The sequence below is a fragment of the Gossypium raimondii genome, chromosome 5, assembly GCF_025698545.1.
Source record: "Gossypium raimondii isolate GPD5lz chromosome 5, ASM2569854v1, whole genome shotgun sequence".
Classification (NCBI taxonomy): Eukaryota; Viridiplantae; Streptophyta; class Magnoliopsida; order Malvales; family Malvaceae; genus Gossypium; species Gossypium raimondii.
This window is the reverse complement of record NC_068569.1, coordinates 31,467,080-31,479,779: the sequence shown is the minus strand read 5'-3', so window position 1 is coordinate 31,479,779 and position 12,700 is coordinate 31,467,080. Positions and strand designations below refer to the sequence as shown.

General features: G+C 35.6%; 1 protein-coding gene and 1 pseudogene across 1 annotated transcript; one reads left to right on the top strand and one right to left on the bottom strand.

The window, feature by feature from the left end:
* The first annotated feature begins 7,492 nt into the window (after nucleotides 1-7,492).
* Nucleotides 7,493-9,185, top strand: LOC128041396 (LIM domain-containing protein WLIM2b-like; annotated as a pseudogene).
* A 134-nt stretch (nucleotides 9,186-9,319) lies between these two features.
* LOC105771193 (probable sugar phosphate/phosphate translocator At3g11320) lies at nucleotides 9,320-12,424 on the bottom strand. The gene is made up of 4 exons (XM_012592605.2): nucleotides 11,601-12,424; nucleotides 10,507-10,610; nucleotides 10,160-10,388; nucleotides 9,320-9,898 (listed from the first exon to the last, which is right to left on the bottom strand). Exons 1-4 carry the CDS (start codon nucleotides 12,039-12,041, stop codon nucleotides 9,752-9,754), a joined length of 921 nt encoding a protein of 306 aa, XP_012448059.1. The 5' UTR covers nucleotides 12,042-12,424; the 3' UTR covers nucleotides 9,320-9,751.
* Nucleotides 12,425-12,700: the final 276 nt, after the last annotated feature.

Genomic DNA, 12,700 nt, shown 5'->3' with positions numbered 1-12,700 from the left:
AATGTGAGAAATGCTACTATGGGATGGATGCTAAAGAATTGAGCCTGGTTCCGGATTTAGTACTCCTTTACAAATTCAAAATGCTAGAGTTTAAGAAGTACAATGGAACTAGTAGCCCCGAAGCTCATGTTACCATGTTTTGTAGGCGGATGACTGGGTATGTTAATAATGACCAACTACTGATACATTGTTTCTAGGATAGCCTCGCAGGGGCAGCATCCAAGTGGTACAATAAATTGAGCCGTACCTAGATTAATTCATGGAGAGATCTAGCACAGGCGTTCTTAAAACAGTACAACCATCTGACTAACATGGTACCTGATAGAATTACTCTGCAGAACATGGAGAAGAAGCCTGGTGAAAGTTTTAGGCAATATGCATAGAGATGGAGGAAGGTTGCCGTCCAAGTTCAGCCATCTCTTCTAGAAAGAGAGATGACGATGCTTTTCGTTAATACATCGAAGGCCCCATTCATCACACATATGTTAGGGAGTGCAACAAAAAGCTTTTCTGACATAATCATGAATGGTAAAATGATTGAAAGCGACATAAGGAGCGGAAAGATTGATGCTGGAGGAAATAACAGAAGGCAAGCCTCAAAAGAAAAGTAAAATAAGGTGAATAGCGTGAATACGTACGAAAAATTGATTGCTAATCAACAGAGTTCATCAAGACAAGAATTAGGTGTGAAGCCAGGTACTGAAAAGCTCCAGCTCACGCCAATTCCAATGTCGTACAAAGAGCTGTATCAAATCTTATTCAATGCGCATGTTGTTTCTCCTTTACATGTGAAGCCTCCACAGCCCCCGTATCCCAAATGGTATGATGCAAGTGCACAATGTGATTATCATGCAGGAATTACGGGGCATTCTATAGAAAATTGCATTACCTTTAAAAAACTGGTTGAAAAGCTTATCAGTATGGGCGTTGTCAAATTTGGCGATTCATCCAGTGCAAAAAATCTGCTACCCAATCACATTTGACAATGGGGGTGAATGGGATGTATGAAGAAATGTTTAGAGGCGTTCACATCAATGCCATTTTTGAAGACAATTTACAAGGGTCCTTGAAGATATCCGCCGTTATTAACTTAGAAGTGTTCTAAGTAATTGAACTGCGGAAGAGATCTCTGTAGTTTTTTAGAGCTTATTTAGAGTAATGTTCAGAACAATTTTGTTGTTTTTAGCCTAAAAATGATAAAAATGCCTTTGCGAAATAGGCTTATGTCTGAACGTCATTATTCTAATAAAATACATCTTTGCATCCATTTTTTGAGCCAATATATTTTATTATTTTTAAATAATTATTCTTTCATTTTGGATTTTCTTCCACATTCATAATTATATTGTACAAATAATCATTCTTAAATTCATACATTCTTTGTATATTCTTTTGTACTTACTATAGGTCCTTGGATATCAATGACATGAGTGACGCTGTTACAGACTAAGAATCTCCTTTTGAGTGAGATATGTGTTTAGAGGGATCTCATAACTTTAAAGATGACATAGATTGTAGCCTATTTCCGAACTTGCTAAGGATGGTAGAACAAGTTGAGAAACGAATCTTACCCTACAAAAAAAACATTGGGATACATGATTTCTCCTTATGTGGGGCATGAAAGTCATTTGGTCGATATCACCAAAAGAGTCTGACGATCATCGATTCATCTTTAGGATCGTTAATGGGTGGAAGCTACTTTATATGCCAATGTCACAAAGCTGACAGTTATAAAATTCTTGAAAAATCATATGGAACGCCAAAAGGATCATATTTGACAGCATAATATCAAAAGTTGGCAGTCTGTTCACGATTAATGCCATAAAAAACTGTCGGGGCAATACCTTTCTCTTGGGCCAATTGTAATTTTGCCTATTGAAGACAAGATTCTTTCTCTCTGAGTTTTTGACCCAATTCCGATTGAAGAGGAATGTTCAAAGTTATTCATCATGGTCAAATGTGCCAAAAGTAAATGATGTGAGCTCACAAAAAAGGGTCCACCCTAGAGAATTCTTTGAGAGAGACCTGGTATTGAAGAAGATCCTTCCCATACAAAAAGAACTTCATCCCAAGCTGGGAAGAACCATATAGGGAAGCCTTATCTGGAAAAGCGTTGATTTTGATCAGAAGGGATAACAAGGACTTGCCTAATCCTAGGAGTTCAGATTCAAAAAAAAAGTGATAAAAAAGAAAAAAAAAAGAAAAGAAAAGAAAAGATAAAGGAGAGGCCAAGGTGAAAACCTGCAAAGGGCATCTTGAGACCAAAAGGGATTTGAGTTGAAAACCCGAAAAGGGCGGCTCAAATATTTGATCAGAATGGGGCATGAGGTGATCAGAGTAGCTCAAATTTTGATTAGATTGGGGCATATGATGATCTTGCTATACTTGAATTAACAAGAAAGGGTAGGCGACGTCTTGGAGCATCGACAAAGCACTGTAGATCTCCTAAACACATGTCAAACTCAGATTGGACTTTAGAAAGTTTGTACAGTGAAGCTCAAGCTGCAATATTTGGGGCACCCAATTTATTTTGTTGTTCTTGGAATACTTCCTTCTTTTCCAAAATACACATTTCCAACCAATTTCTTTGTTATCCTTCTTTATTATTTTTGATAATTTATTCCTTTCGAGCTATGCTCAGAACTAACTTTATTCTTATCCGTTGTTATGACCTTTTTGCAAGCATGCTGCATTGAAATAATGATTAATGGACTAATAAAACTTTCACAAGGGAGGTTTTGCATATTACTCTAGAAGTTTATAAATAATACAGGAACCTAAAACATGACTATTGTTTAGAAAGCACCAAGTTTAAAGGCTGGAAATCTGAGAAGGAAGAGTCTAAATTAAGACTTTCTCTTTGGATTTTGTTGTCAAAAACATTGATTGAACAACATAACAAGATGTCAGTTTGGTAACAAAGCTTAAATGAACAAGCAAGTAATGATCACCAGACAATAGGAAGAGGTTACCTCAGAGAAGAGAGCCTTCATTTGCGCATGAGCCTTTGGTACGATACCCTGGGAATGGTGTAAGAGACCAGAAAAATTTAGATCCTGTATCCTTGAATTGTGATAGGAGAGGATTGAAGAAGCCTTATACCCTTGGATTATAATGGGAGAACGATGGTATGAATTTTTGCGCCCTAATGGATTAAACTTTGAGGTTTACAGTGGGGGAAACTTGGCTAAATGTTTTTTCAGAAAAGCCAGTCAAGCAAGAATGCGTTGTAGCACGTCAGTCACAAAGCCTTAATAAACTTCGAGCAATGACAACCTAAGCGGGATCATTCTTGGAAAAATAAATTTTGCATTCATGTAAACACCATTCACACATGTCTAGTTAGGAACATTTGATGCATTTTGATTATGCCATCCTAATTATTAGGCATAATTAGGTTCATTATACAGGTCATGTTCCCCAGAGAACAGATCAGTGAAAATAGCAGATCTTGCCTTCCTGCACCGATAGCGAAGCATATCGAAGACACCAGCCTTGCCTCCACGGGTTGCGGTGAGCGAGTTAAAATAGCAGATCTTGCCTTCTGTCGACAAATGAAGCGAGATCAAAGACACCACCTTGCCTCCCGGGTTACAATGAACAAAGTTAAAAAATAGCAGATCTTGCCTTCTTGCGCCGACAGCGAAGCAGATCGAAGATGACAGATTTTACCTCCCTGTGGTTACAGTGGAGTACATTGAAGCCAGTAATTCTACTTCCTTAGACAACAGTGGAATAGATTGAAGATTTCAGATCTTATCTCCCTAAGCAGTAGCGGAGCAGATCGAAGATGGCGGATTTTACCTCCCTGTGGTTATAGTGGAGTACATTGAAGCTAGTAATTCTACTTCCCTAGACAACAGTGGAATAGATTGAAGATTTCAGGTCTTATCTCCCTAAGCAGTAGTGGAGCAGATCGAAGATGGCGGATTTTACCTCTCTGTGGTTACAATAGAGTACATTGAAGCCAATAATTCTACTTTCCTGGACAACAGTGGAATAGATTAAAGATTTCAGATCTTATCTCCCCAAGTAGTAGCGGAGCAGATCGAAGATGGCAGATTTTACCTCCCTGTGGTTACAGTGGAGTACATTGAAGCTAGTAATTCTACTTCCCTAGACAATAGTGGAGTAGGTTGAAGATTTCAGATATTATCTCCCTAAGCAGTAGCGGAGTAGATCGAAGATGACGAATTTTACCTCCCTATGGTTACAACGGAATACATTGAAGACAGTAATTCTACTTCCCTGGGCAGCAGTGGAATAGATTGAAGATTGTGAATCCTATCTCCCTGGTCAGCAGTGGAATAGGTTGAAGATTGAGAATCCTATCTCCCTGGTCAGCAATGGAATAGGTTGAAAGTAAACAAATCCTATCTCCCTAAAGATGTAGTGGAGTGGATTAGAACGATGGGTTTTATCTCTCTGAAGATGCAGCAGAGTAGATCACATCAAATTCATCTTTAAGTGACAACAGATCAAGTTGAAGCTATAAGTCTTATCTCCCTGAAGTTACAGAGGAGTAGATTGAAGCACTAGTGCCTATACCTCTGAAGATGCAGTAGGAAGGGGCGAGGCTTTTTGAAGAAGAAAAGTACCAAGGTTCAGCATGTCTGGGCAAAATCGGGAATTTTAAAATCTTTGCTCCGTTCCTGTTACACGACAACGAGCAAAGAGGGGCAGCTGTAATACCCGATTTTTGCCCCGAGTATGAATAATAAACGGGCCCAAATGAAACTGCCCAATTACAACAAAACCCAGACCCGATTAAACTACAGAGGCCTAAATTAGTGGCCCAAAAAAGGCAGAAACCCTAGGGTTTCTAAGGATCCCTATGGCCACCTCATACTACTCGCGCCGCAACTATGTCCTCCATGCGAACGAGATATTCGCAATCTTCACCTGCAAGGAAACAAAACAACAAGGAAGAAAATAAAACAGCAAAGATAGAAAGAAAATCAAAGATTCAAAGAAAATCAAAGATTCGTAAATCGAATCAAACAAAATTTGTTTCTGGATTTCTTTTTCATTCGGCTATAAAAAGCCATTAACATACTGTACCAAAAGAAAAATTTTTGGAAAAAAGTCAAATAAAATAAAGGTTTTTACTTTCGCAATAAAAAATCGAATCAAAGGTTGTTACTTATAGTTTTTATTTATTTTTCTGTTATATCTGTTTATTTTTATCATTTATAAATAATATAAATACGAAAAGGAAAGAAATAACCTGTATTCGAGTCCTAACTGCCACGGATGGCTGAAGAAGTCATCACCGAGGATTGACGGCCGAAAACCAAAAGGTTTTCTCGAGATTTGGGCCCTCTCCGTCAATATTTTGGCAATTTCAGGGTTGGATTCGAGTTTAAAGGCTTTAGAAGGGTCAGATCTAAAATTTTCGGCTTTCCAACCACCGCATACGGCGGCGCCGTTGCCGGTGGTCGGTGCGGAGGGCCGATGATCGGCCGATGGCCGAACTGGACGTCGAAGCTCTGAGGGTTGAGAGCTTTTCTGTGGTTTTTTTTAGAAATGAAAGGAAAATGATTTTTTTTGAAGGTTTTTTTGCTTAAATAGCCAATTAAAACGGCGCCGTTTAAGGCCCGGGTTTATTCGGATCCGACCCGACCCAGCTTTAGGATCCGCATGTTTTATACGGAGGGGAAAATTGCACTTTTAGCCCCTCCGCCCTTTTAATGTTTTACAATTAGGTTTTTTTTTAAATTAACCCTTTAATTTGTTTTCAATTTCAATTTAGCCCTACTGGAACGATGTCGTTTTAGAGGAGAAGGGAAAATTTCCCTTCCAGCCCCTCTATGTAATTCGTGCGTTTAATTTAGTCCTCCAGACTTTATTTATTTACGAATTTGCTCTAGTTTTTTATCACAGTTTAAAATTAGTCCTTTTTTTAAAAATTAATTAATTTCAAAAAAATTTTCTTTTGCTTTTTAAGTTTATATGTGTAATTATTATGTTTATGATTATATATTTATCACCTTATATATATATATATATGTACGTATATATATTATACTTTCTATACATATTTTATAATTTCTATATATATATATATATGCAATCATTATCTTTATGATCTATATTTATTAACTTACATATATATGTACGTATATATATATTATACTTTCTATCCATATTTTTATAATTTCTATATATATATATTTTTATTCTCATAAATATATTATATATATAAATATTTTTATATAAATTTTATAGTTTTTTATAATTTCAATGTATATATTATGCGCTTTTTCTTTATATTTTTCTTTATTTGTTTGTTGATTTATGTTTTCATATTTTTATTTTGCTCATTTATGTGATACTTTGCATATCATTGTTTTTTTTATTTGTTCATCTTATTTATATACAATTTTTCGTATTTATTATTGTTATTTGTTATTGCAATATTTATACATGCATTCAATATAACATTACATCATTTTTTACTCGATTTTAAAAAATAGAAAATTTTCCAAATTGAGATAATGCTCGTATTTAGGATTTTCAAGGGAATTGAGCCCTAACGTATTGGGTTCCAATTTTCTTCGTTAAATCCAATAATCGAGCATTTCTCTTTAATCAAAAAAATATTTATTATTGGGAATTCAACACGTTGTGTCCTAACGTATTGGATGTGACGCATTGATTTCTCGAAATGAAGATTTTTTTTTCTAAAAAATAATAAAGGAAATATTCTGAGTTTGGGATTTTGGAGGAATTGTGCCCTAACGTATTGGGCCGCGATTTCTTAAATCTTAAATAAATGGATATTCTTTTTACACGAGTATTCTAACCTAATTCATTTTGAGGAAATAAAAATGTTGTGCCCTAACGCATTGGGTGTGGCATTTTCTTTTTTTGAAATGATAAAGGTTTGAATGCGTAACGTTTTTAAGTTTTACTAAGCATTATATATTTTCAAACTCTCGACTTCAAGACATTAATTAATTAATTTGGTACCAATTTTGGGCGTTACGAGGGTGATAATCTTTCCTCGTACGTAACTAACTCCCGAACCCGTTTTTTTAATCTCTTAGACCAAAGCCGTTTTTTAGGTGATCCAATCACACCTTAATAAAAGATTGGTGGCGACTCCCAATTTTCATTTTTTTAAAGTCAACAAACCTAAAAATTTTATTTTTTCAAAAAGATGGTTTTGACTATTATTATTATTATTATTATTATTATTATTATTATTATTATTAAGTTTTTCGAGTTAGATCAGCTAACTGGGTTTTGCATGGGATTTTAGGATACTCTAAGAAGGAAGTTTCTGAGATTTATGTTTCGTTTATGCTGCTTTCACTTGATCTATGGATTTGCATTTATATTTTGAACTTCATAGCTAATTTTATTGAATTTGACATAAACCTGATTCTGAACTGTGTATTTTGATTGTTTATTTAACATATTCGGGCAGTTAATATAAGAGAGGGAATTGAATTAAAGCTAAAGAACAATAAGGTAACATATATGAGGCATGTCTTTTATTGGTACCCAGCAGAAATGCAAGGCTTGTGAGAAGACTGTTTATCCTGTGGAACTTTTGTCAGCTGATGGAGTTCCTTACCATAAATCCTGCTTCAAGTGCAGTCATTGCAAAGGGACACTAAAGGTAGTGCTTTTAATCGCTTCTCGATATAGTTGACATTGCTTGTTTTGTACATTCATTAGGTTTAAAGTAAATGATATATGCTATAGCTATTGCCATTTACTTGATTGTTGTTGAAGCTGCTAAGCTTTTGGTTCTGTTTGCTGGTTATTTTAGTAGCTAATAGTTAGAATGTCCAATGCATGTAAGGACGAAACTTCGGTGTTAAATACTCAAATTATTTAGAGAGAATTGGTATTGTCCGATGTATCCGACACTCATACTTGAGTCTATAGGTTCACATGATAGATCCTGTTGGCCAACTATGTTGGTTTATGTAATGAAGTTTCTGATCCTAACCTTGTAGCCTGTCTTACATATTTCCAGTTGGGTACTTACTCCTCAATGGAGGGTGTGCTTTATTGCAAGCCTCGTTTTGAGCAACTCTTCAAGGAGAGGGGTAACTTGAACAAGAATTTTCAGTCACGTAAGTCCTTTTCTCTTGCTGGGTAAAACCCTTTATTTATTTATAGGTTTGGTTTAATGTGGCATAAATTTTATTGTCAGAAGCTACAAAGTCGGCTGAAAAGTTAGCTCTCCCTTCCAACACTGCATGTGTTTGATGTTTTATTAAATGAGAAAAAATTGATTTTATGGTGTGTGATAGGGTACTGGATATTCTTCCTAATTCCAAATAGCTTGTGTTGATTTCAGACAAGATCGCCTAGCAAAGTCGCCAGCATGTTTTCAGGGACACAAGAAAAATGCGCTGTTTGCGGCAAAACTGCTTATCCACTTGAGAAGGTAGAATTTCGAAATCAAATGCATCTTTTCTGCAATCACGAGACCTTGATTTTTGGCTGCATATGTCCTCTTCTTTACTCTTTTGTGTTCAAACATGCAATCACAACTTATTGGTCCGTGTGAGCCTAGCACATTTATCTTAATCTTTACGAGGTTTACTGCTGAAGAAGTATGTTGTGTGCCACTTTTGTTTTAAGTATTGATCATGGATTATCCTTGTTTGTTTCCTCTTTCTTTCAAGGGAGTTAAGACTCAAATATTTCAATGTAAAATTTCTGGCTGGTTGAGTTTTTGAACCAATGAAATCACGCATGGCCTTAAAGAGAGCATGTAATAGTTTCTTTAAAAGATGAAGGATAAGCTCAGTCTACATGGTCATGTGAAAGCTGTTCCTGTCACAAAGGCATCTTACAATTGATGCATTAATAAACTTTCACTAAATTAAAGCTACTGCATGATTTTGCAACTGTAATTGCTTACGACATCATTGAATTTGCTTAATCTGGTTTGTCTTCTTTTTTGGACATATTTTCGACAGGTAATGGTGGCTGCCCTATAAGTCCATCTGGAGGGTATTTTGTATTGCAAACATCACTTCCCCCAGTTTTTCAAAGAGAGGAAGTTACAATCATCTTATCAAGTCTGCGTCTGTTCCAGAAGCTTGAATTCAATTGTTCATCATGTATTTGCTTCTTGCCCTGTGCTGATTTATGCTTATGGCTTAACATTCATCTGCGTATATGTTACAGTATTTGATTTATCTATGGAATCAGAAATGCATTCCCCAAGCTGTAAAATGACACTTGCAAGCTGCAATGCTATATTACTATATGTAGCTATGTGAATATTTTCGTTTCTTTAAAGTCCCATGATCATGTAAGCCGGCAACTGAGTTTGAGTAACGTAGGCAAATAAAATTGTAAGCTTATGAGATTTCTTTTCATTAATTAATCAACAATAGAAATTGTAACAACAGATCGATTTGTGTACAAACACCAATTTTAAAGCTTTTGCTTTCCATGAAAGAATCAAAAAACATAAAAACGATATTCCTCTTCAACAACCCCCAAGCTGGGAATGGTAGAGACCAATCAGTCATTTATTGGAGTTTATAATTTTTTTTTACTAAAATCCTGCAGCTGGAGCCAATTCGAAAGAAAAGCCAGCTTCCCAGGCTTGGAGGGTAAACAAAAGATTGAATCCAGGGCGCAAAATCCATGGCATCATATGCTATACCATACGGCCCCAAACGTACCTGCCTCTTTCAACATTGTTGCTGTCCTCGCGATAAAGGAAACAAAGTATACGACAATCATGTATATATTGCATTCCCAGGATGATGCCTCATTTGCTTCGTTTCTTGGCTTCGCTGTAGAGTATAACCCCAAAGACTGTGAGTGCATAACCAAGCATTCCGGTAACAGAGACTGGGTTTCTAAAAATTAAAATCGAAACCACCACAGCTACAGCTCCTTTCGCGTTTCCTAGAACCTGCAAGACAAAAACATCTCAGGAACTCAAGAGGCTTAAGATTAACACAGTCATTCCCATGTTAAGTATTAATAGAACTAACAGTTCATGATCATAGTATTTAAAAGCAGTAAAAAACCTTCAGAATTCACTTTCTTATTTGATCTTTCTTAATAAGGGGCACTTATGTGACTTTAACTTCCTACCCCATAAAAGACTTAAAAGAACCATTCCTATTCAATATTTGAGAAAAGCCTCAAATAAGTATCACAGATGTCATACCTGTAAAGTCAGGGCACTGGTGTGTTTCGTGACCAAAAAGTTGGTCAAATTCACAAAATATGCTAGCGCTGAATTGAATAGTAGATACCAAATGATCTTGGAGTCATCTCTGGCGAGGGAAAGGGTAATACCGACCACATTTTCTTCCATAATAAGCGTTGCAGGAAGTAGAAATACCACAGCTAATGGCGCCATGTAGAGGAGGAGGTTCATGGAATTCAGCTTCTCTCTAGAATAAAATTAACGAGAAATTCTCACTACCAATTTATAGTCTTTGAAATAATGTAAATATAAATAAATTATGCCATCAACCGCAAAGCGGAAGCAAAGGCAGAAATATTCCTCACCCTTCAGAAGAAAGCAAAATTCCTTGTAAAACTGACTTGAGAGCTCTTGCAGCTGTAGCTGAAATGCACATGATAAAACCAAATAGATGAAAACTCGGTTCACCCTGTGGCCAAGCAAGAAAAAATGGAAACTAACAATCAAAAATCAGATTAAATAAATGAGCTGTAATATTGTAAATATGCAAAAACACAAACATTAAAAATTATAAAGACAAAAAACAAAGAAATTTGAACGTTTTTAAATCTAATAGAGGGGCAAAGTTCCAGACTATTCACTTCTAAAAGACGCAACCAGAACATACAATATGAGAAATGCAAGGATTGATGAATCATAAACAATATGTTAATAATTTAAGCATAAATAACACACAACTTGTGGCCATTATTATTGAAAAATCTCCAGATTAAGCTAAAAAATTCGGAATTCCCAAGTTCAAAAGAACAAGATATTGGATTTTAAATCTTGCAGCCCCTGTTTCAGCAACTGAACAGAGCATAAAGCAAATACCTCAATTCATAATTCTAACTTCAAGGTACTGCAACCCCTAACCATTAATGTTCTTTCGGCTAAATGATGCTCATGGAATCCAAATTAGACTTTAAGAATCCACATCTTTACAACTAGAACAGTACTGTAAACCTCTCATCTCACATCAAAATAATCATATTAGCCATAATATCATGAGGGGAAATGGCATCAGATTCCCACATCATTTCCCTCTCATATTAAACCAACAGAATTGAATAAAGTAAAGCAAATCCTTTCAACATTATTGAAATTCCCCCCATAAATACAACAACTTTAATTTCCATTATGTAATAATAATTATAAAGCTTTGGAAAATCAACACAAGTTTGAACGAAATGGAGTAAAGAATTTCCACATTCCAATCAATCCCTTAAAGAAAAGCTACCATTTTCCATTAAATGGTAAAAAAAAAGTGACAAAATTAGCAGATAAACCAACAAATAATCCAGCAAAAAAGAGCAAAACCAACTTCCACATTCCAACAAAATGAAGGCAAATCATTTCCTTAAAAACAGCTAACAATTTCATTAACTCAAAAGAAAAAAAATGTAAACAAAATGCTTACCCCACTGGCAATGATAACACCAGCAACAACAGGAACAAGGGTAAGATAAGTAAGCCAAGCCTCCCTCTTCAATGTCATCAAGTAGGCGAAAATTGCAGTAAAAAACGGCGTCGTAGCGCCAACAGCCTGATTAAAACTAACCGGCAAGAACCTCAGAGAAATATTGCCGAACACCACTGATACACAAAAGACCAAACTCAAAGCCGAGATCTTGAAAAACTGAACCCTAGATCGAATGGTCTGCATTGGAACCATCTTCATCCATGCAATTGCGATGTAGCTTAACAATGAACAAGCAGTCATGTGACACATGGTTAAGAAGATTGGGTATTTGAAACCGTAATTGCTTAGTAAATACTTGTTTAGCAACAAGACACCAATGTTGGTCGAGTACCATGATGCTACCAGCCCGATCGTGAACAATTTGGATGTGTTTTTCATGGTTCTTTTTGGGGTACTGAAGATCTGGGTATCTTTATTTTGAGAAAGAATGAGCTGGTAATGAATAAATGAATGAAATTGGTATTATATGAAGGCGGATCTGGGAGGAGTTGGGGGAATTATGGGTTATTTTGGTGGGAAAAAAAGGATAACTTTGGGATGATTCGTTGGAATTAGCTTCCATGGATCTGATTCAAGTTTCTCATTACAAGATCAAGGACTCCCAAAGACAAGAAAATTTAGAATTTTGACTGAGAAAAAAGAATCTTGTTTTCAGGAAGTCCAAAGGAAAAGGAAAAGAATGTGACTGCCACTCTGCAAATTTCTCTGAGCGAAGAAGAAGGATTTTAAAGCAGAAACGTAAACGCATATGCGTGCGTATGTTTTTTAATGTTATTTATTATTTGGTTATTATCTATTAATTTAATGAAGTTTCAGAGTTATTTTATTTAGGTTTTTTTTTCGATACCCGAACAGAGTTATTTTATTTAGTTACTTCTAGTTTAACTATTCTTTTATTTGTTTGGAGGTAAGCTTGAAAGGTCAATGCTAATGGATGGTAATGTATGGAATCAGAAGGGAACTTTAACTAACTTTAAAAAAAAAAAACTTCTTTTAAATTTCTCTCCTCCTCCTTCAAGTCTAAACGTATTGACTAG

Coding starts and splice junctions, on each gene's coding strand:
- LOC105771193 (XM_012592605.2), bottom strand. CDS start 12,041: ATGAAAAACACATCCAAATTGTTCACGATCGGGCTGGTAGCATCATGG. Junction 10,611..11,600: donor GTGTTATCATTGCCAGTGGG/GTAAGCATTTTG, acceptor GCTTGGCCACAG/GGTGAACCGAGTTTTCATCT. Junction 10,389..10,506: donor ATTTTGCTTTCTTCTGAAGG/GTGAGGAATATT, acceptor ATTTTATTCTAG/AGAGAAGCTGAATTCCATGA.